The sequence below is a fragment of the Cervus canadensis genome, chromosome 29, assembly GCF_019320065.1.
Source record: "Cervus canadensis isolate Bull #8, Minnesota chromosome 29, ASM1932006v1, whole genome shotgun sequence".
Lineage (NCBI taxonomy): Eukaryota > Metazoa > Chordata > Mammalia > Artiodactyla > Cervidae > Cervus > Cervus canadensis.
This window is the reverse complement of record NC_057414.1, coordinates 23,011,230-23,035,712: the sequence shown is the minus strand read 5'-3', so window position 1 is coordinate 23,035,712 and position 24,483 is coordinate 23,011,230. Positions and strand designations below refer to the sequence as shown.

Sequence of the window (24,483 nt, the reverse complement as noted above, 5' to 3'; positions counted from 1 at the left end):
ATATCATACCACTTCCCGGGTTGGGTTAAAAACTGACTCCATGTTTGAAATCCATTTATTAGACTGAGTATCTGTGACCACACCATTTTAATAGCCATGGCACAGCAGTGGAGTTGGTATGCAGCCCATATGATCGACTCATCCACCCATTTGATCATTAACTCTGAGTGTTCATTTCAGAGGATCTGAGAGGTTAAGCTCTTTCCCTCTGGCTCTGCTGGCTGGGCACGTTGAGGAGACAGAGAAGTTTCCAGCCATTTGTAAGTGATCCATCTTGCAGTGGTTTGGGGCCCCACATTTGGGATTGATTTTACGTTTCCTTCTCTCTCAGGTTTTAGCTCCCTTGCATGTGAGAACCTGGATGGTGCGGGAAAAGGGTCAGCTCTCAGGAGAAGGGTATGGAGGTTAATCACTCCTCAGGTCTCCACACACATTCCAGATCGTGTTCATATGTGCACACATCAAAAGAGCCAGGCCAGTGATCCAGCAGCTGGCATGGGTCAGATGTATGTCTTGTGGAGGAGTATGGATTCATGTCAGACCCAGGGGCTCGGTGAAATTTACATCTGAGAAGCGAAAGCGGCAGCCGGAGACCGTTCCACATAACACTTAAATTTCAGAGGGACGGATGGCAGCCTGTGATCTTTTCGGTCCTTTTTCTTTCTTCCCCATGTCTCCTGAGCATCAGGACAGTAACCAAGTGAGACCTCAGAAAGCCTGAGATGCTCTTAGTGGGCTTGGGTACCAGAACTGTGCAGCCAGTCTTGGCTAATCAAGCACTGTTCAGTGTGAAGTCGAAGGGTTTTAGTTGCTAAGGAAACTTTCTGAATCAAGATGACTTTTCTTTACATTTAAGCAGTGAAACCCACACGTGTGGCTGTGTTTTGTGTGAATAGTTTTATGCCGACACTGCACAGTACCGTGTGTGTATGAGGTTGAATCCAGCTTATCTGCAGCCGATCCCTTGAAATGACAACAAATGTGTTGTCTAGGAGTTGCCACTTAGAAGACTCTGCGATCAATTGCTTAGTTCTTTCTCCTCACTCATGCAAGTAGGTGGATTGTCCCATGGTGCTCTGTCATTCACACACAGTTACAGGTGAGACGTGCACCTCGGATTGTAGCGTCGGAAGGAACCACATCCACTTATTATCCAGTCCGTGAATCCCTTCTGTCACTCACTGATGAGTTGTCTTTCAGTCTCTGCTGGAATACTTCTTGTGATGGAAAAGCTATTCCTTCATGAGGCAGCCCTTCTATACCTATTTGGTTTTAACTGCTAATGGAGTCTTTTATCCTTCCATTTCTAAATCACTGGACATAATCCAGCCTCTGAAGCTCACGGACAGTTTCCATTCCTTTCCTGCTAGGTGTCCCCTAGCTTCCCTCTTCCAAGTAAAAACTCCCAGTTCCATCCGTGCTCCTCATGTTAACACCCTGCCATCCTCGCGTCTGCCCTGTGTGATCAGAATGTGGTGTTCTGTCCATCAGCGCCTGGCTTGCAGGAGGGCTGCCCTGGGCAGGTGAGGAGAGTCACAGGTAAACATGGAATAGTTCATAGTATATGGTCTTCAGGGGCCAGTCGTTTCCCCTGGGGCACGCTGTGTGTTTATTTTGTTCAGACAGTGAATTGGGACGGAGATCTTCTACTCCTAAGCCCATCTTCCAGCATGCAGAATGGGCAGTTTAGAACTTCATCACCTGAGCAAGGCAGGTGGATTACTGGTCTGTACTTCTACATTGCCCTTGAATTTTCGAGGGGAGCAAACACTTCCCAGTGGGACTCCTCAGGGGAAACAGGGCATTCAGATTCAATGAGCCCTACATTTAAGCAGTGAAACTCAGGTGTGTGGTTGTATCATGTGTGTGACTGTTCAGTGAATAATAATTATGGGAACACTACGTAGTAGCTTGTATGTATTAGGTTGAATCCAGCTTATCTATAGCCGATTCCTTGAAATGACAACAAATGGGTGTATTTAGGGATGGATGTTTATGGGACTATTTGATCAATTGCTTAGGGATATCATGTGTCATCTCATCTGATCCTTCTAACCTAAGGGAACGGCTTTTATCCCTATTTTACAGATGACATTCAGAGAGGATAAGTGATTTGACCAAGATCAAGTGGCTAATAAGTGGCAATGCCACTGTGCAAACCTTTATCTGTTGGAGTGAAAAATCTATCCTTTCTCTTTCACCCTATGCCGACCAAACATTTTTGGGGCAATAAATATTTCTTGAGCATATCTAGATTTGTGTGGGGGTTACCAAGAATAAAGGTGAGTTACCACTCTGTGTCAAAGACCTTTGTCTTAGGAGACTTAACACAGGTAAATGTGTCATTAAGATGTCATTAGAGACGTGGACATATACAGACCTGCCTCAGAGACATTGCCAGTTTGGTTCCAGACCAATTGGCTCCTGCCAATGCGGGAGATGGAGGTTCGATCCCAGGCATGATGCCCTGGAGAAGGAAATGGCTACCCACTCTAGTATTCTTGCCTGGGAAATCCCATGGACGGAACTGCCTGGCTGGCCGCAGTCCACAGGGTCGCAAAAGAGTCGGACACGACTGAGCAACTAAACAACAGAACATGAAAAGCTATGTTTACACTATATGGTAGTCTATTAAGTATGCAGTAACATTATGTCCAAAAAAAAACAATGTACTTTTTTGAACAACGTACCTAATTGAAAAATACTTCATTGCTAAAAAATGCCAACCATTGTCTGAACCTTCAGTGAGTCATAGTCTTTTTGCTGGTGGAGGGGTGGAAATATTGGCAGAATTACCGAAGTGTGACACAGAGACAGAAATGAGTGAGTGCCGTTGGAAAAATAGAGCCGACACACTTGGTCGAAGCAGGGTTGCCACAAACCTTCAGTTTGTAAAGATCACAATATCAGCAGAGCACAATAGAACAAGATATGCCTGTAAATATAGTTATTATACTGTTGTGCATGATTAAGTTAATTAATGAAGGTAATTTGAAAACTGGTGCCTAGACTTAGCTTCATAATAAATGTTCCCTGCAGGGCCTGGAGCCATCCAAAGGATCAGTACCTTTTTTTGGCAGCCTTTACACAGATAAAATGTGGCCAAACTGGCAGTGAAAGATATTTAATTGATGGCCCTGTGGATAGATGCAATTACGTTCCTCCAAAGCCATTAGGGGAAGGTAAAGCAGACATTCATCACTGCTTTCGTTTAAAAACATGGACGTTCATATGTACTTTAAAGAACTGGGTGGGAAATGCAGGTCTGACTACTTTTCAGATAAGGGAAAAATGCCTTTCAAATTTCTCTTGGTTAGGAGTGGGGAGAAAATTGAAAACACTGACGTTTTCAAGGCCAGAGAGTTTGCTATAGCAAATTTCTTCCATAGAATCAATCATTGAATCCAGCCTCCAGGCACCACCGTGCTAAGAATAACCTGGTCATCTGTCTCAGGAGGAAAGTTCATTCTATGCCTTTTCTTAGCTGCCTCTTGCCCTGTTAATGACACTTGCTGGAAGTTCGACTTGGTGTCTGCTGTAAATCCCACTTGCTGGTGCCCATGTGTACCGTGTTCTGTATGGAGCTTAATTTAGAAATATTGCTCAGTACTTGAAATAGTCATCAGTTTTAAAAGACCCGTGATGGTGGTCTTCTCAGCCCTCCTGAAATTACTCTGAGGAAAGGATGTGTGATTCCTCTCATCACTATTGTAGTTATTCAGCTTTTCCTCTCCCCCCCATAAGCCCAAACAAGACAGAATGGTCAGACACCCCCCGAGCAAGGCTTCTCTGAGAGGGGGTGTGGCTTCCCAGCTTGTATGTGGCCTCTTTCTCCTGGGATGTTTGTGCGCGCTTCACCTCTCCAGGCCAGGTATTTAGCGGGAAATGTCGCCCAGGAATGGAAGTCCCTTGTCCCCCAGAGAGAGGCCTGACTTTTCTCGAACGTTCCCCACTCTGCAGCACCAGCTGGCGTGATTAGGTGCTTTTGGCGGGTGCTGCACTTAGGGATCTTCATTGAGTCCCACGACAGTCCATTGAGACGGGCATGTCACTGTCTTCGATCAGGACCGTCGCATCTGAAGGGCAGAGAGGGTCAGCACTTCCCTCGTGACCACTCAGCCAGGGAGGAGAGGAGCCAGCATCCGAGATGACATATAACAAATGTGGCCAGGAAGGCAAACCTCTCTCTGTAGAAATGTTGATGGTCAATAGGCGCAGATCTTTCAGCCACTCCCAATGAGCCATCTATAATGTTGCCATCAGGGCTTCCCTGGGGGCTCAGTGCTAAAGAATCTGCCTGCAGTGCAGGAGACACGGGTCTGATCCCTTCCCAGAGGAGGATCCCACCTGCCTCGGAGCAACGAAGCCCAGGAACCACAGCTCCTGAAGCCTGTGCTCCACAATAAGAGAAGTCACAGCAGTGAGAAGCCTGCCCAGCACAACGAAGAGTAACCCCTGCTCACCACACCTAGAGAAAGCCCGAGCCACAGTGAAGACCCAGCACAGCCAAAAACACATAAATAAGTAAAATAACGTGGGGTCAGTAGGCAGCAGCACCTGTCTATGGAGGAGAAAGCAAAAGGCCTTTCCCACTTCTGGATCATTGGGAAATGATTCCTGGGCAGGACTCAGACCTAACATGTGCGTGTCTTTATGAGAGACAGTGTGGAAATGTGTTTACTGTCTCAGACTCTGTCTTTGTCTCACAGGCTAGACCTCACCTATTGCTGAAGGGACCTGCAGGGAGAAGACAGACTTCTCTATTTCGGTGTAACACCTTTCTTCGGGTATTCCTCCATCCATCCATCCATTCATTCTCAAACCCTTCTTGAGGATGTGTGATGAGCCAGCTCCCAAGCAGGCAACATGGTTATGGTCATGGACACGACTGCTGTTCCCTTGAATCTCCCCATCCACCTGAGAACTTAAACAGTCTTCGCCTTTGTCTCTCCAGGGGAGGATCCCGAGGCTCGGCGACTGCGGACGGTGAAGAACATTGCTGATCTGCGGCAGAATTTGGAGGAGACCATGTCCAGTTTACGGGGAACTCAGGTTACACACAGGTACCTGGAGCGTGAATCACTTTCCTGAACCAGCTGGTAACTTGATTATCACATGGCTGCTCCTGCCATGGTGTGTTCCCACCCTAGCCACGTTCGTGATTTAGTTAATAATGGAATAAATAACCTGATTGCTAATGTGCTGAAATTCACCGAGCATACCAGATGGCATGCAGAAGTGTCAGGAGCAAAAATCTATAGAGACGGATTCCTTCCCAAAGCAGAACGTTGCTCAATCCATTCCACAGAGGATGTGGCAGACCAGCTGCATTGAAATTTCCCTTTGCTTGCATTTTCCAAAATGATATTGGGCTGTTAAAATGAGCAGGTGAACTGTACTTGACCTGTGTGATAAAATGAATAACTCACATTCCTGCCCTCTCTTCTGATCCCAGCACTCTGTAACGTTGTTAGTCATGCACGTGTATAAAACACGTACAGAAATATTTATAAAAACGGAGGATCATGTTTAAACCACGGTTTCGTTGGATGAACTCTAGGATTACATTGGAAACATTTATCAGCTTCTTTTCATTGTTGAGCGAGAAGGTGAAGAGGATGCAGCCCTGGGCATCCTTCATGATTTGGGCAGAACCAGGTTTTACAGTTTGTGTTTGGCCTTGATGATCAAGGTAAAGGCCTGGTTACCCCTGTGAGCTCCCAGGTCAAGGAGGTCTCCTTTGCTTCTCCGGTTTCAGTCTTTTTGATAAATGAACACAACAGGAGATTGCTGGGCTCCCCCTCTGCCAGCAGCTTTGGCAGAACAGGGTTGAGCACCATGGGTTCTTAAAGGAGACCAGGGCCTAAACCTTGCATGCATGTGAAGTCGTTTCTGTCTTGTCCAACTCTTTGCTATCCCACGGACTGTAGCCCACCAGGCTCCGCTGTCCATGGAAAGAATACTGGAGTGGGTTGCCCTTCCTTCCTCCAGGAGATCTTCCTGACCAGGGATCGAATCCACGTCTCTTACGTCTCCTGCAGTGGCAGGCAGGTTCTTTACCACTAGCGCCACCTGGGAAACCCACCTAAACCTTGGGGGTTCCCAATATGAGAAAAGTCAGGCAGGATGCTTCCTGGATCAGAGGGAAGCAAAAGCAGCTGAGGCACCTAATTGGTTCCTTCCAGAGGCGAGTACCCTGGGGTGGGATGGTGCTGGCAAGGAGCCAGGGGCTGGACTGCCCCTCTGTGATGGGATAAGTCACCTCCATCCTTCCCCCATCATCACTGAAACAGACTTAATGTCGGTTCCAGCAGTTTGGTGGATTTCTTGGCTCAGGCTAAGATGGTGATCATGAGAGGAGGGAAAGCCTCCATGCTTTCTCCTGCAGGAAAGACTCTCACTCTCTCTGCTTAGTTAACATATTATTGACTGGGGGATTTTTGCAGAAACTAGCACCTGTGGCCAGCGATTTGCTCCATCAGTGAATATCGAAATACTCCCATCAATAACATTTGGGTAACAAAAGACGTATTCATACCTCCCTGGTCAATAAGTTGTTAAGAGACCCCTGTGTTTCTCATCTTGATGGTGTGGCAAGATCTGGGACGAGCTCAGTCCCCTGGCAGATTCAGACCCATCTAGTTTCATGCGTCACCAGCCCAGGCATTCATCTTTCATTTCTGGTCTTTTGCTCCCGAAGTTTAATCGTCATTTTGGACAAAAGAGGGGAGAAGCAAATGTGTGGAGGAAATGCATGTTACAGAGTGAGAAAGTCAGGACCCTCCTCACCTGCTTGGTCTGGAGAGAGCTGAGGACGTGAAATGTCTTAGGACCCCGGGGGAGGACGGGTGCCTCCCGCCTTTAGGAAGGAAGAGATGAAAGGCAGCATCCAAGGACAAGCAGGCAGGCGCTGTGTCCCATCGTTACCAGTCCAGCCTTGTCTACTTACCTTCCTGGCTTACAAAGAAGACGAGTTAAGATCATTTCTTTAAAGTAACTGGGGGTCTGCCCTGGTGGTCCAGTGACTAAGACTCCATGTTGCCAACGCAGGGGGCTCAGGTTTGATCCCTGGTCAGGAAACTAGATTCCACACGGCGCCACTAAAGATCCCACGTGCTGCAGCTGAGACTCGGCACTGGCAAATAAGTAAACAAAAGTGAATATTAGAAAATGAACTAACTGGTCGTGGGTATCTTGTACCATGTTTTAGGGGAAAAGTCTCCACTGGGCTTTTCACAATGTCACTTGGACATGCAGCTTCATCTTTTCATTTGTAACAGCAGAACTGCACTAGGTGGTATGTTGGTACCTTATTTTGTGATCCTGTTTTGTATATGGGAAGTATTTCATAGTTCTAAAAAAGAAATTAAAGAGGATGTAAACCGCAAAGACCACTGGGCCCGTCAGGATCTAACGCAAGGCCGGTTTTGTGTCTCTAGCACGTTGGAAACCACGTTTGACACCAACGTCACCACGGAGATCAGCGGGCGCAGTATCCTCAGCTTGACGGGCAGGCCCACTCCCCTGGCCTGGAGGCTTGGCCAGTCCAGCCCCCGGCTGCAGGCGGGAGACGCCCCCTCGATGGGCAACGGGTACCCTCCCCGAGCCAACGCCAGCCGCTTCATCAACACCGAGTCAGGCCGTTACGTGTACTCTGCCCCCCTGCGGAGGCAGCTGGCCTCCAGGGGCAGCAGCGTCTGCCACGTGGACGTCTCGGACAAGGCGGGAGACGAGATGGACCTGGAGGCCATCAGCATGGACGCGCCTGGCTACATGAGCGACGGGGACGTGCTGAGCAAGAACATGCGGGCGGACGACATCACCAGCGGGTGAGTACCTGGGCCTCCGGGAGCAGGGGAACGGCCCCTGCCTTCTCTTCTGCGGGACTGCCTGACGTTCTCTGGAGTGAGGTGTTCATCACTCAGTCGTGTCTGACTCTTTGCGACCCCATGGACTGTAACCCTCCAGGCTCCTCTGTGGAATTCTCCAGGCAAGAGTACTGGAGTGGGTTGCCATTTCCTTCACCAGGGGATCTTTCTGATGCAGGGATCGAACCCAGGTCTCCTGCACTGCAGGCAGATTCTTTACCGTCTGAGCCCCCAGGGAAGCCCAGAGTTCTCTGGGGAGAGCAAACTACCTTCCTCATGTCCTGTCTGTGTCGAAGGCTGTGTGCTGTGGAGGGGAACCTTCTGGGCCGAGAGACACAAGACCTGGGCTGCAGTCCAGGCCTGGCGGTAACTCGCTGGGCAATCCCAGCCAGGCTCCACCGGCAGCCAGAGTGACACTTGACAGTGAACCGTACCGTGTCAGCCCTTTACCAAACCTTATGGGTAGAAGCCGGACCCCTGAGCCTGGCGTATCTGGCCCTTACCTGCCCCCTAGAGCTGCTTGTTCTCCATTCTCCTTGCTTCTGCTGCTGCAGCGGGTTTTTGTGTTCTGTCTCATCAAGTCTTCCCCGCCTCAGGTCTTTGCACTGTTTCTCTGCCTCGGTCCTGTTGCCCAGACCTCTATACTGGTTCCTTCTGGCAGCTCTGCCGGCATCTCTTTGAAGGGTCTTCCTTGACACTTCAACTTGAAGTCTTGTATGTGACCTGTCCTAGGGCTGTTCTCCATCACTGTGTTTATACTCATTTGGAAGCTTATCAGTGTTAAAAATTATCCTGGGTGTGTGTTACTCACTCGTTTCTGATTCTTTGCGACGCCATGGGGTGTAGCCCGCCAGGCTCCTTCGTCCATGTGATTATTCTGAGGATGGGTTTGTATTGTATTGTCTCTCTGCCTGCTCCTGCTTACAGAGGTAAGTGCCGTGATGTAGCAGGACAATCCGGCTTGCCCATCACTGAATCCCCAGTGCCTTGTACATGTAGGAGTGTATAAACTTTGCTGAACTGGTGAACACGCAGCTGCATGGGTGAAGAAGCAAGCCCAACCTCTCTGTAACATGTGAAGATGAGGGGAGCGATGCGATGATGTCTGAGCCGGGCCGTGACCCTGTGTGGCCCGAGGCTTGGCTTCCTGCATTTGCCCCGTTACAGATCCCCATGGAAGCTGAACAAGCATCCGTTTACCCCACTTGCCCGTGATCCCTTCATCTGTTAATCTGGCTTGCCCAGAAGTCCTTCAAGATCTTTTCCTCCTCTAACATTCTAAGGTAAAATTACAGATGATAAAAATCAGGCATGATGATCATGCCATTCATTTTCCTGAACGTAGTGATCAAGAGCCCCGTGGGTGAGACAGTATTTTGTTAATAATAGCTCGTTCTCCCACTATGTGCCAAGCGTTGTGCTAGGTGCTTTATATATATTATCTTCCCTCACAGCAATCCTTTGAAGTAGGTAATATCATAAATCCCCATCTTATGGAGGAGTAAACTGAAGCTCAGGAAGGTTAAATCACTTGCCCAAGTCGAGTAGCTAAGAGGCAGGGCTCAGGGCTAGTGCTCCTGAGCACAGCGCCTTAACCAGTGTCCCGGCCCATCGTCTCCAGGATTTCATTTCTGTGTTGAAATAGCACAGCTTCTTGGGTTTATTTCAAAATTGACTTGCTTAGTTCTACCTATCTGTCCAGAAGTGTTCTTTTATTTAAAGCTTAGAGATAGAGGTACTTTGCCCTTCTGCCTGTTACTTTTAGAACCATCCCATTGTGAAATATTGGAAGACAGGAGCCACCAAACCCTCATAGTGTAACAACTTTCTGCTACCCTCATGGCTGGGAAAGTTAATGGTCTGGTAAATCAAATGATTCCGTTAACTTAGAGCATCATTTTGTGTCTCTAGTTTTCCATGAACATGAAAACAGTGCGTGTATGCATGCTGTCACTTCAGTCGTGTCCAACTTCAGTCCTACGGACTGTAGCCCTCCAGGCTCCTTTGTCCGTGGGATTTTTCAGACAAGAATACTAGAGTGTGTTGCCAGGCCCTCCTCCAGGGGGATCTTCCCAACCCAGGGATCGACCCATGTCTGTTTTGTCTCATGTGTTGGCAGGTGAGTTCTTTACTACTAGCGCCACCTAGGAAGCCCGTGAAAACAGTAACATATGTGTATTACTAAAATTGCATATAATGTAATCTTTTAAATTATTTTAATAATTTATAATTAAATTTTTATTGAAATTAAAAATTAAAATAATTTATAATTAAATTTAATAATTAAATTTATTTAATAGTTATTTTAAATGTTATTATTTAGAAGACCATTGGTATTCAGCATGGTGTCAAGGTTATCTTTATCACTTCCCACTGTGATATACAACCAAACATTTTGGGATTATTTTGAGATTTTCTTACTTTGTAAGAAACATTTATTCTCTTGCCAGGTCAGTCTTTTAATAAATGAAGGTGTGTTTATTTTCATGTACTACCAACAGTTTCCACAAGGTGGCGACATTGAAACACCCTAAACTGAACCTTAGTGATGTTACAGTGAGACATTCCTAGTCTCTTATAGCTATTCAAACCAGAGCCGTTACCCCCTGCTAAAAAGCACAAATGTTTACATTTCACTTCCTGTTTTGTGAAGCTTACATTTTTAGCAAGTGAGATAGCGCTTAGAGCACGTGTAGATAAAAGTGTGGAAAATGTAAGCAAACCACCCAATTATTGAAATTGGAGCACTCTGGTCTGTTTCCAACTCCCTCCCGAACCCCCCGCCCCCACCCCCCCACCCCGGTTACTTTCAATGTAGAAACTTACCTGCACGGTGAAGAGAGGCAGCCCAGATGGCATCTAACACTCCTCCTGGTTGTGACATTCTGGAGCACTGGTTAAGCACGACTCCACTCTCTGGAAGTGCATGTCAGTTTCTGCTTTGAGGGTCAGTCACCAGCTTGCCTTTATATGCAGAGTTCAGGGCACACCATTTAACATCCTTTGCTTTCAGTTCTTTTTCCTTTTATAAACACGACAAGGTTGTAGATATTGAAGGACTGGGTCCTTTGGTCTGTGCTTCAGAATCTGCCCCGTAAGTCATATTGCTGCGGCATTGGAGTAATGGAAGAAAACAGACAAATAGCAGATAAGGTTGAATCCCTCCCCGCCACTACTGAGCTCTGTGACATTTAAGCACGTTATTTAACTTCCCGAAACCTTGAAGCACTACAATTAATTTGGTTTTTAACCTTCTACAGTTAGATTTCTCTTTGAGGTTTTATCTAATTAATGGCAGACATCTGATGAAGACACGCAGTTTCAGGCAATGTTCAGATGTCTTATCAACCTCAAAGATCCCAGCACTTGGGAACAATGAAATGATTACAGTTTTCATCGAGATGTTTGTTTGACTTAGTGGAAGCAGCCTTGATGTATGCTGCTGCTGCTAAGTCACTTCAGTCGTGTCCGACCCTGTGTGACCCCATAGACGACAGCCCACCAGGCTCCCCTGTCCCTGGGATTCTCCAGGCAAGAACACTGGAGTGGGTTGCCATTTCCTTCTCCAATGCATGAAAGTGAAAAATGAAAGTGAAGTCACTCAGTCGTGTCCGACCCTTAGCGACCCCATGGACTGCAGCCTACCAGGCTCCTCCATCCATGGGATTTTCCAGGCAAGAGTACTGGAGTGGGGAGCCATTGCCTTCTCCCCTTGATGTATGAGGATTATATAAATCAGTGTGGAGCCTCTTTGAGGAAAGTTCTTGTAAAAGTTTACAGCAAGCTTGTTTAGTAAGACTGATGTGGAAGTAAATTCTAGTTTCGGAAAACCCATGGCCTTTATTTTTAAAACGATGCTGGACCTCAGCTTGGTTAAATAGCTGTTTTGTGATGTCTCCAGCTCCTTGTTGCTCCTGGATATGAACGCATGTGCGCCTCGTGTACCATTAGGTTCTCCCTAAGGTGGGACTGGCGTTCCTTGATTTCCATGGAGTTTAGCTCAGGAACTAATGGCACATGCCTTTGGTCTCCGTGTGTGTACTTAGTACTTAGCATGTGGCAAGCATGTCTGAGTACTTTACAAGAAATCGCCTGACCTCACCACTTCATTTTATTAGACTGATAAATTGGATTTCAGCTGTAGCTAGTGGAAAAGGAGTTAAAGTAGCAGACGGAGATGTCTCTTACTAAGATTTGATCTGTGAAGTCGATCCGTGTACTCATCTTCCAAAACTTCAGAGCACCATATGGTATAGAGTGACATTAAAGGGACAGACTTAGAGTCCATATGTTTGGAAAGATTTTTTTTCTTTTCAAAGGAGGCACTGAGTTGTTGTAATAATGTTCCATACTACGAATATACCTCCCTTCCTAGGCGGGGGAAGGCGGGGGGAGACCATTTAAATTTAGCATCAGAAATTTCTCTGAGAGCCCTTGATGGCTTCCCATTGCCTGTGGGAACAAATGTCAGCTTCTTCACAGGGAGGCTGCTTATGGCCTCTCCCTCAGCCGCCCTCCCAGCCTCCGCCCTGGCCCTGGCCCTCCTCAGCGCCCTTGACTTCTGCCATCTGTTACCCAGGGTCGTTTCCTGCATTCACAACGCTTTGTGCCGTAGGACCTGCCTCTGTCTCCCTGGAATTTCTTTCCCCTGAGGCTTATCTAACATTAAAAAAAAAAAACCTCCTCTGTGATGCCCTCCTAGATTCCCTCAGTCAGAGTTAGCTCTGTCTCATTTCTGGTGCCCTCGATCCACACCCGAGCTGGTGTGTGAACCTTTTGCTTGGCACAGGAAGTGTTTGAGGGAGACTCTGTTGAGGAGAGAGTGTGGTCTTAAGAGGCAGGCAGATTTGAGATTTAATCTTGCCTCTGCCGAATGAGGGCTTCCCTCATAGCTCAATTGGTAAAGAATCTGCCTGCAAGGCAGGAGACCCTGGTTTGATTCCTGGGTCAGAAAGTTGCCCCGGAGAAGGGATAGGCTACCCACTCCAATATTCTTGGCCTTCCCTTGTGGCTCAGCTGGTAAAGAATCCACCTGCAATGTGCGAGACCTGGGTTCAATCCCTGGGTTGGGACGATCCCCTGGAGAAGGGAAAGGCTCCCCACTCCAGTATTCTGGCCTAGAGGATTTGGGAATCCAGTATTCTGGAATCTGGAATACAGAATCCAGTATTCTGGCCTGGAGAATGCAGGAGACCTGGGTTCAAACCCTGGGTTGGGAATATCCCCTGGAGAAGAGAAAGGCTACCCACTCCAGTAATCTGGTCTGGAGAATTCCATGGACTGTATAGTCCATGGGGTCACAAAGAGTCAGACACGACTGAGTGGCTTTCACTTCTGCCAAATGAACTCAGAACAAGTTTTCATTTGAGAATTAGACATAGACCTTGAGGATCACCTGGAAGAGTCCGGGATACTCAAGAAACATCATGTACAATGTCCTCCAGCAAACACAGAACTCCCAGAAGGCAGATGGTGCCCATTATTTGTTTCAGATTCTAGCACAAGTAGGAATGTAACAAATATTTTGTGAATGGTCTGTCTTTCATGCCTACCCTCACGGGACCCTGGGCTTATATAACTTGCCACCACCAGCTGTGAAAGGCAGTCATTCTATTTACAGAATACTTAAGAGAAAATCAGTTTAGCCTCTGGTATTTCTTTTCGGTGCAATGCGTAGCTCCATATAGTGGTGCATACAGGGTGTGATGCTGTGGATTTGATTGCTTCTAACTCAAAGAATCATTTTATTGGTGTAAGACTCAGAGCTGGTGTTATTCAAGACTGAGAAAGTGGGGATTGTAGTGGTTGGCTCATCTTTGAATGTGGCCTGGCCAGAAGTCTAGTGCAGGAGAGAACATGGGGCTGTGAGCAAGCAGGTCCTCAGAGTTGGCTTTTCGATGATGGCAGTCTTCCCTGTGAGGTGTCAGGGGTTACTCCATCAACAGATGCCACACTTGCCTGCTGGGAGACTTCACCGCTCTGAGGCTGAGGAACCCATCCTCACTGAATTCCTTATACCTCCATGGAAATGTCATGGCATGTCTTCCCTCCAGCTGCAAGGACAAAATACCACAGGCTGAGTGACTTCAATAACAGACACCTACTTCTCATAGTTCTGGAGGCTGGAAGTTCATGATCAAGGTACCAGCCTGGTCATGTTCTGGTGAGCACCCTTTGCTGGCTTGCTGTGGTCCTCCCAAAGCAGAGAGAAGCAGGTCTGGAGTGTCTTCCTCTTCTTCTAGGGCATTAATCCCATTTTGGGGGCCCCATCCTCATGACCTCTTCAAACCCATTTAACTTCCAGAGGCCTCACCTCCTAATACCATCACATTGGTGACTAGGGCTTCATCGTATGATTTTTCCGGGGTGGGGGGAAACACAGACATTTAACCACAGCAGGGTATTTTATGCGTCCATGCATCCTTCTCATGTACAACACCCTGTGTTGCCTTTCCCATCATTGCTTGCCAGGTCACCTCCTGCAGGAAGCCTTCCCTGATTCTATCCAAGCAGAGCCGGTGATTCTTTGTTCTGGGCTCTGATAGTCTTTGACATAACCTGTAATGGCACTGACAGCATCGTACCAGAATTATTACAAATATATAATGTGTGTATAAAATTAAACCAGTCATCCACACGGAACATCTTTTCAGATTGTTTCGGTACATTGATCATGAGAAACGGACAGAGCCCATGCCTGTTACCAGCTCTTAAAGGTCGAAGTCCAGTCTGTCTTAGGGGCTCCCCTGTCTTCATTGGCTAGCACAGTGCCTGTTCCATAGTAAGTAACCAATCTGTACTCACTGACTAAAGGCTACAGCAGACCTTCAGTAAAACAAGAGCGGTCACAGGCCTCTGAAAGAAGATGTGCCTCAGGTTGAAGCCCCTTGAACTTGACACCCTGGCCACATGGTCTTCCTTTCTGTGGCTCTGTTTATTCCAAACCTGTGCCACCCTCAGCCCCAGCGAGCTGGACATCAACCGTGCAAGGGAAAGAAAGTGCCAAGACCATACGCCATGGGGGTGGGAGCGAAGGTGCCCTGTTCCTCTATTCCTTCCTTCAGAGACCATCATGGGACAAATGAGGGAAGCGTTTCTCATCAAGTCAGCATAGGATACAGCTGGGCTCTTTCTTCTCTTCTAAATGTTTCTCTTGGTCTTTCCAGGCCAGACCTGAAGTCACCTTGACAGGCTGTTGTTCCTGGCAAACTGATAGGAAAGGAAGCCAAAATACTCCTTTTGGCCAAAATGCACGCCACAGCCAAGATAAACAGTTTTAGGTGAGGCTGTCCTGAAAGGCACCATCATGATAGGGTCCCTCCGGATGTGGCAGGTACCTCTGAGACTTGAAAAAGGTGGGCTCTTGTTTCTCCAGGTTGATCCCTCTGAAGTGATCTTGGTTTTGGGGTTCCTGGAAGGCTTGGGAGTTCCAGGTCTCCCATCGGCTACTGGTCAGGTCTCAGTGATATTCGGGAGGCTGAACTGCCATGGAAAGGTGGAGCCTGTTCTCGAGACAGATCTGTAGGGCCTTGGGCAAACCACTTGTCCCTAATGCCCTGCATTCCTTTTACACATCCTCCCACGCCAAAAATCCAGGGAGTTCCCTGGCGGGCCAGTGGTTAGGACTCTTTACTTTCAGTGGGGAGAGCACAGGTTCAGTCCCTGGTTAGGGAACTGAGATTTTGCAAGTCATGTGATGTAAAAAAAAAAAAAAAAATGCAGTGGTGCTCCAGCGTGAAGCCATGGGCCCGGGGCCGCCCCGTGTGTTGGTGGAACTGGGCCAGGTCCCCAGTCTTTCAGCCTCTCTGTTCCTCGCCGCTTCCCTTGGTGATTTGTACAAGTCTTAGTAGTGTATGAATTCACAGAAACCAGGAATACTTGGCCCCTTCTGATTTTTTCCTTGGTGTTAAACATCATAGGCAAACCCCGTGACCCCTGTTTCCCTGGGCAGAGTGAGCGAGCACATGGGGTCGTGCAGCGGGCAGGATTCATTTCCCGACGTGTCGCTGAGCAAATGCCAGCTTTCCTCACCTGGCTGTGATGTCATCTGACCCGGTGGTGCTGCGGATTGATGGCTCTGGCTACCAAGATGAGTTGTCTGTCCCCAGTGGCTGGGGCGGCATCGCTTTTGAGCACGTCGTCTTCCCCACAGCGCAGACTTGCTTGATGTACTGAGTGTGGGCAATCACTCAGCCCTTGTAGGCAGCTGAGCAGGCAGCTTAATCAGAGGAGAAAGAACAATTGAGCTCAGGGCAGGGTGAAAGAAGAGAAATTCTCCAGCTTCCCAAGCCTGCTTGCGCCACTGTTGGTGTCAGTGACGATAGATCTAGCAGGCAGAGAACAGAATGCAAAAAAGATTTCCTGGAGAACAGCCCTGCGGAGAAATGAAGTGTGGTCCAACTTTGACATGGGCAGCTCAGACCGTTACTCATATGAGCAAATGTTGGCTTAGTAATTTATGGAGAAGAGAGGGGGGAAAGGGTGGGAGAGGGGTGCCTTGTCTTCTCAGGAAACTGGACCCTGACTGCTTGGGAAATTCCTAGCTTGCTTTGAGATTTGATCCCTTCCCACTCCCACCCCCAACCACAGAATCCTGCAGGGAAGGAAGGGGAGAAGTGAACGAAAGTGGGTGCTTTGGGGAGAGGAAAACCTTCTGAAGGGGCCACCCACCACCTGCTTGCCCATCCTCAGCGACATCCTCCCACGCACGGGTTCCCCCAAACCTGGAAACCCTTCCTGGGGCCTGCCTTCTGGGGAGGCTCCAGGCAAAAGGCAGTAAAATTCCGTTTAGAAAGTGTTTCTGGAGTTTGTTGTGTACCAGAGACTGTGCCAAAGATAGGAAGGCCGAGGGAAATGAATGAGACGCAGAGCATCCCTGAGGATGCTCATAGAACAGGCAGGTGACAGGTCAGTGTCAGGGCGGGGAGCTCTAGAGAAGGAAAGCAGTGGTGCCTTCCAACAGGACAGTGAGTGCAGACGAAGGTGTGCTGTGAGCTGGGGGCCATGGCAAGAAGACCAGCCTGGCTGCTCTGCTCTGGGCTCGGTGCCCCGGAGCACGCTCCCGGGCCCGTCTCAGAGCTCTTGTGTGGCTTCAGTGAGTTCATGCCCGTGAACTTGGCCCAGAGTCTGCCGGCTACATGGACAGAGCGCTCAGCACTGCCTGTGTTCCCACCAGCAGCAGCCCCCCTTCAGGACCTGTGAGCTGAGCCTTGAAGGATAAGCAAGCGGCCAGGCAGACCGAGGTCAAGAACAAAGGCGTGAAGACATATGGGTGCGGAGCGTAGTTCTGTAAGAATGGTGCCTTATTTGGGGATGGGTTGGCTGGAGATTCAACACGGGTGGGAGTGGGCTAAGGCCAGGAGCTCTCAGAGTCCAGGGAGGGGTGATGCAGCTCTGGGTAAGGCCAAGGTCCCGGGAATGGGCACATGGGGTCAGAGAGACTCTCTCCTAAAACTCCGCCTGACCTAGGGGCATGGAGGCGCCGGAGAGTCAAGGCCAGCTCCCAGGCTGCGGCCTGCGCTGCACCATCTGAAATAGCTGATGTCTGTCCATCCTTTGCCAGTTGCCCTCTTGCCTCTTGGCACCGCTCACTGCCCTTAGACTGTCTCAGGCCTCCAGGCCACCCCCGGACCAGGGCCGGCTGAATGTTTCAGCAGAGTATGTGGCAGCCTCTGGAATGTAATTCCTGGGCTTTAGGAAAACCCCACTCCCACAGCCTTCCAATTCCTGCCCTGGGGAAGCTCTGGGCCCAGAGGGGAGGCTGACCTGTGCTCAATAGTTAAGTCTAACCCAAGACAGATGGTGGTAAATGTTCACATTGGGAGGCAAGACGTGGGGGGTCTGACAATAGGGCAGGCCCCGAGGGGACCTCTTCTGTTTCACTTTCTTCTCTGGGGAGCGGGCTTCCCTCATCTACAGGTGAGAATATTAACGCCTGGAGTTGCAGTGACCGATTGAATGAGGTGACATGCGCAATGCTGCTAGACCCTTCCACATCCTTCTCATAATAGTGATGGTGTTGCCCAGATTAAATGGGATAGGATGCACGTATAATACCCAGTTCAGAGCCTGATGCGGGGTAACAGTACACACTCTATCCCATTCCCTTCTACCCTTCTGTTGGAACAGACTTCCTGCCCTTCACAGGGCTCTTCATCGGTGAGCATCATCAATGCAGCCGCTTTGGCCTTATTCACATCAGCCCCACATATCCAACCAAGAGAAAGTCTCCATTAATCTGTGCGCCAAAGAGATTGCATTTTAATTATTTCAAGTCAACAAATTTTTAACAAGAATCTCCTCCATCCCAGGCTTTGCTCTGGGGTGTCTGACTGACAGGATCAGTTCTCAGGCTGACCATTTGGTGCTCCTTCTTTTGCGATCTCACTTTTGACCAATATAGGTCCTTGTCAGGATAAAGCAGGGACTATGAGCTCACAGTTACCAAAGGATGCTTACACATGCAGGAAAAACATATGCCAGCTCTGCAGCTCTCGATGGATGATGGAGTAGGGGCTAATGTATATCACACATCTTCTGTGTGCCTGGTACTATATATAACCCTTGAACTTTATAGGATGTTTTCATAATAAGAAAAATGAAGAGCCAAGAGGCTTGTCGTTAACTTCATTGATTCTAAGCCCATGAGCGAGATTTGTAAGCGATGGCTGCCCTCCTCTTCTTTCCCTTTGAGTGCCGGCATTTCACCGTGACCTTGGTTCCCCTGTTTGTTCTGGTGGAGTATTTTCTGCTTTCTTCAGGACTGCCTTCTCAGGTAGAGTCTCAGGCTCCTCTTTCTCTCCTCAGTGCTTTGCAAAGGTTCCTTTTTTTTAAAAAAAAATTGTTCATTTGTTTGCTTATTTTTGGCCTTGCTGGGTTGTTGCTGCTGTGTGCGGACTTTCTCCAGTTGCGGTGAGCAGGGCCTCCTCTCTAGTTGTGATGCACGGGCTTCTCATTGTGGTGGCTTTTCTTGTTGGGGAGCACAGGCTCTACAGTGAGCCGGCTTCAGTAGTTGCAGCACGTGGGCTCGGGAGTTGCGGCTCACGGGCTCCAGAGGGCGGGCTCAGTAGTTGTGGCACATGGACCGACTTGCCCTGTATATGTGGAATCTTTGCAGACTAGGGATCGAACCCGTGTCCCCTGCATTGGCAGGCAGATTCTTGAACAATGGACCACCAGGGAGATCTGCAAATATACCCTGAGTGGCGAGATCTATGTCACAGGTAGACCTGAAGGTCCTCTGTTTTTCCTGTTAAGTCTTTGCATGGCTCTCATCTAGAAAACCCAATCTTATTTATCTTTGTCTTCAGCTTATAGAGCACTGAATGCACCCTTTCCAGCTATTTTTCAAGGGCCAGCAGCCACAGAGTGGCTCTACAGATTTATGATGGCAAGGTTGGAGGACACCAAGTTCGAGTTGAGGTAAAGATGAAAAGAACCATTTGGATGAGGTTGGGAGTATTTTGGCCCTAAAATAGACCGTATGTGCCTGAACTGAGATCAAGATAAGAAATTGAAGTTTTGCTGGGAACGCATGATCCTCTCTCACCATGCTGCTCTGGAGACATGGTTGAATGGAAGAAACTTTAGATTCGTGGTCAGAAGATCTGACTTTCATATTCCGTGCTTGCCAGCTATATGAACTTGGCGAATTGGCTTCCTTTTCTAAGCCTGTTTCCCACTTATTCAGTGATAGCCTGCGTCTTCAGTGTACAGAAAGACAGAAAGGAGATAGTGTTTCGAAAGTGTTTGGCACATGTGGAATGGTCGTTCCTTTTGGGGTTTTGGAATCGTTGCCTCTATTTGCTTTCCTGCTCTTTTATCCTACTTAGAACATTAATTAAGATGAGGTAATACCATTTCTTATTCTTGAGCACAATAACCAGATATCTGCTAAGAGGGTGAGAGTCTGTCTGTGTATTAGGGTTCGTCAGAGGGAAAAATGGTGTTGCATCTCAAGCCCAAAGACAGCCTAGAGGTGGAATTTCCTCTTCCCTGGGAACATCTGTCTTTTATTCTCTTTTGACTTTCAACGGATTAGATGAAGCCCACCCATATTTTGGAGCATAATCTGCTCTATTCAAAATTTACTAGTTTAAATGTTGATCCCCTCTAAAAAGCAGCTTCACAGCAGTATCTAGGCTAATATTTCCCCAAGTGTCTACGTATCACAGCCTAGCCAAGTTGACCCATAAAATTAGCCATTACAGTCTGCCAGCAGGCTGTGTAGTGTGATCAGTAGGAATGAGTCATCTGGGTCAGGAGGCAGCTTACCTGTGGTCTAGAGACAAAGAGCAACACAGCTTGTAGAAACACCTGTGAGGGCTCGAGGCTAATACATCCTACCTTGGATATGACCACAAATCACGAGTCTGTGCATGTCTTGGAAAATCATCACGCCCCCTCCAGAATTCCCAGGTCCTCATAAGAAATCTCCCTGAGAAGTAGAGGTTTTGATCTTTCCTCTTAATCCTGACATGGGCACCTCTGGAGGGCTGATGTTTTTTTGAGACTCCAGAATAAAATAAGATTCAGCATCTAAGGAGAGGCCCACGTCTGTCTCCAGGATCTTCCAGCTATAAATCAAGCCCATATTCACCTTGTGATCTTGTAACAAACTGGAGACGGGGGTCTGTGTTTCTCTCTGCTGCATCATTGGAGTCTGTGTCCCAGTTCCCAGAACTTTGTACTTGGTCATTGCCCAGGCATCTGCTTTGAAATGAGAAATCTCACATACTTGAACAATGAAGTTTAAAGGGTAAAGTCAGTTCAAGTTGTTAGAAACGTGAGACAGAATAAATGTGGCGTTGGCTCTGCTGAGATGGGAAAAGGCCACATAGAAGTCAACTAGCAGCGCCTGCTAGCGTGTGTCTGTTTGCCTGTCCTGCAGCAGTGGTCCTGGAATTCACAATGGCTAAGCTGCTTTGGGGTCTCGCTCATGGGCTGGCCACTCAGTGGAGCTCGTTACCCGCATTATCTCACTTGTCCTTTACATCAGTTTTTTGAGATTGATGACTGAGGACACCAAGCTCAGAGAAGTTAAGTCACTTGACTAGGTCACACAGCTGGTAATGTTACTCAGTCCAGACTTGTACCACTCTGCACAACAGCCTGATAAATTGAGGGATGAGTTGTTGGGTAAAGGAATGGCAGCTTTATTTAGAAAGCCAGCAGATGGAGAAGACAGTGGACTAGTGTCCCAAAGAACCCTCTTATCCAAATCAGAATTCAGGCTTTGTTTACACCAAAAGAGAGGGCCTGTGATTGTTTGTTGCAGACTTTTTAAGGTCCGAATCCTTAGGTCTGCAGCAGCCCACTGTCAGTCAGATACTATGTTCCTGTAATCCTCAAGAAGACACATGTTATTCTACAGCTGTTTTTCTCTATATGAATGGAAAAGTGACCTTTAAAGGTCAGAGCCTTGAGAACTATCCTGTCTACTTCAGGCTATAGACAACATTCTGGACTTGTAGCAGAAGTAATAGAACAGGAAGCAAAAGAAACCGATCCAATATGGAGTCTGATGTGTTCTTCCCAGTTACGGTAAGTGATGGGATCAAGTGTTTAACCAGGCTGAATTCAGAGCCTGTGCTCCAGAACTCTGTAGTACGGCTTCCTGCTATAGCTCTAATTATATGGAAAGCAAGACTAAAAAGGAGGAGTGGGCATCTGTGAACATTGCAAACCCTTGGTTTTCCCTGTGCCATATTAGGGAGCATTAAAACCATATAAACAGATGGAGGGTGATGTTCCAAGGGTAAGGCTTGGAGGGTTGAGGTGCATACAAACTTTCACTTGGCGAATGCTTGTGGAAAGACCAAAGAGGCTGGCTGAGGTGGGGGCAAAAACGGATACTTTTGTTTGCCTCAAAAGCATTATTTTGCATTTCATTTCAATTAAATGGCTCAGGTTTTGCTATAGCATTAGAAACACTTGTATCAACATTCTCCAGGTGCTGGCGGGCAGACAGTGAGTGGGGGCAAAACTGATGTGTGTGTTTTGGAAACAAAAACCAATGAGATGGTCAGAGTCAGGAAGGTTCAGAGTTTGAGCCCCTCATGCATGGTGATTTCTTGAAGCACCTCACTGCAATGTGGCTTCAGGCCATGAAGTCTCATCAAAGTGGGCATTTTAGTCTGCGGCAGTTTCCAGCCTTTGTCCCTGTGATACGTGAACTTCTCTGAGGAAATTGTAGTCGTGTACCTCCCACCCACTGCAAACCCAAACAAAACACACAATTACAAGCCCAGCGCCACCCGGAGACCCCAGAACCGTGCACGGCACGTTAGAGCTTTATTAATCGAGTGACTTTTGCCTTACACTGTGGGAGCTGTTAATTAAAACCACTCAACCGTTGAGTTGGAAGAGAGGGAGGGAGACAGAGAGATTGAAGACGGCTAACAGCCGGGCTTCCCTCCCGCCTTGGCAGGCTGGCGCAGCTATTTTAGAGGTGGACACAGGCTTTATGGTTGAATAAACCCTTCTCCATAGGTGTGTGTGAGGTTTCCTGGGGACGGCTTTCATTTAATTCCCTGCAGCCAGGCCTCCTGCACACAAAGCTTCTGACCAAGTATGCAGAACCGCTAACAATAAGGACCATGGTGATAAAAATAGCAGCTACCCCGTATTAGTGTTTAGAGAGCATTTCTAAATGCCTGGCATGGTGCGCGGTGCTTTATACACCTTGTCTCTTGTCAGCCTCACTGTCGTCTATGTGGTCGTCTGCTCCTCCCAGCGGGGATGCAGGACTCACAGGACATCAGTATCTTGCCCAAGGTCACAGAGCTGGTGAGTTAGGGAGCCGGGACTCCAATGCAGACTGACTGCAAAGCAGAAGGGCACCCACCGTGTCTCTGGGTGTTTACCGAGAACCCTGTAATCTGCGTAAACATGTTAAAAATCTAGCCCCTCTTCTCCCCCTAAACCTGCTTCTCCTCCTGTGTTTCCATATCCATTTCTCTTCCACAGCCAGAAAATCGGAAAGAATCTCAGACTTCCGTTCCATTGTTCCTGGAAGGCTGGTCACCAGGGTCAATGGATTCTCTCTCTTCACTGTCTCTTACACGGTTTCTTCCAATCTTTCTGCTCGTGTTTCTCCCCCAGATGATTGCATTTGCCCCTTTCTTACTTTCTTCACCTCTGGCCCCAGTGCTTATCCAACAAGTCCATCCTACTCTTGGGTGAGAAAGCTCTTCCTAGAGTATTAATCTGATTACATGATCACCTGCTTATCTTTTCTCAGTGGCTCTACCTTGCCTGGCAGGTAAACTCTTGAGTTTCTGTGGCTGTATAATAAATGACTCCAAAATCTGGCAGCTTGAAAGCAGTGTTTGATGATGCTCACAGCTCTCTGTCTCAGGATTGGGACAAGGTTGCAGCCGAGACGGCCTGTGTGTGCTCCCCACGTTTGGAGTCTCATTGGGGAGACCCCCAGGGCTGAAGCTGGCTTAATAGTGGGGGTCCATGCCTTTCCAAAGCTTGTTCACTCACACGTCTGACACTCAGGCTGGGACGACTTGAAGGTGAGGACGCCCGTACCTCTCTCTGTGGCTTGGCTTCCTTAGAACCTGGAAGCCTCCAAGTCCCAAGGACACGTGTTACCATGAGCAAAGCAAAGGTGGCCTTTTCTCCTCTACCTTGGAAGTCACAGAGTGTCACTTTCACCCAACCGTGTTGGCCAAAGCAGTCACAGGTCTCCAGATTCACTAGAGGGAGCATCGATTCCCACCTCTCAGGGGACAGGGCACCTTGGAGAAGACCATTCGGGATGGCGATGTTGTGGAGTCGTCTTTGGGAAGTACATCTGCCCCATCCTACCCTGCGCCTTGTCCAGCATGCTGAGGGACAGGGCCCTCCATGGTCCTCCGCTGGAGGGTAAGTTTTGTGGAGACAGAGCTTGTCTGTCTCACTGACCACGTATCTCCTGTGCCCAGCACAGTGCTTGGCACAAAGGAAGCCCTCCTTTTCACTGGGGAACTAATGAGGGATCTGCTTGCCCAGCCCCGTATCTTGTCCTCTCCACCATCCCCAAACGCCCATTCCTCCCCCACTGGCTTTCTGGTCCCGCCACTCTGGGCCACTGACGTTTTCTTTGATGGACGTACCACGCTCTCAGACCTGTCTGCCTTTTGCAGGTGGTTGCCCTCTCTCTGTCCGTAAATCCCTCCCTGCTCCATTCCCACCCACCTGCTGCAGTCCTTTAAGAATCTGCTGAAGCTGGGAAGCCTTCCCTGACAACACCAGCAGACGTCGGCTTCCCTCCGGTGGGTCCCAAACAGCTGGTAATGCCTCCCAGCTGGCTCATCTCAGTTCCTTTTGCTTTGTCTCTTTGTGTGACTGTCTGTCCCCTGGATTAGGATATCTGTGAGCAGAGGGATTGTGTCTTTTTATACCTCCGTTTCGAACATCTTCTGCCAGACCTGCTGTATATGCTTAATGATGTGCTTGGAATGAAGGGAGAGAGAAAGAGGGTAACTATAATAGTGGTACCACTGGGCTGATGCTACTGCTGGTGCTGATAATAACGGCACCCAGTATGGGTGGAGTACTTTTAATGTGGCAGGTGCTTTTCAGGTATTATTGAATTCTTAGAGAAATCCTAGGAGGCCAATAACAC

General features: G+C 48.3%; 1 protein-coding gene across 14 annotated transcripts in view; it reads left to right on the top strand.

Annotated features, from left to right (window-relative positions):
• The window catches only part of NAV2 (neuron navigator 2), an 874,724-nt gene that overhangs the window by 704,845 nt on the left and 145,396 nt on the right, over positions 1-24,483 (top strand). For all 14 annotated transcript variants that reach the window (XM_043451131.1, XM_043451122.1, XM_043451119.1 and 11 more), the window contains 2 exons: positions 4,955-5,063; positions 7,440-7,829. In XM_043451131.1, the coding sequence (XP_043307066.1) occupies positions 4,955-5,063; positions 7,440-7,829 (499 nt within the window). The remainder of the gene's footprint in view (positions 1-4,954; positions 5,064-7,439; positions 7,830-24,483) is intronic.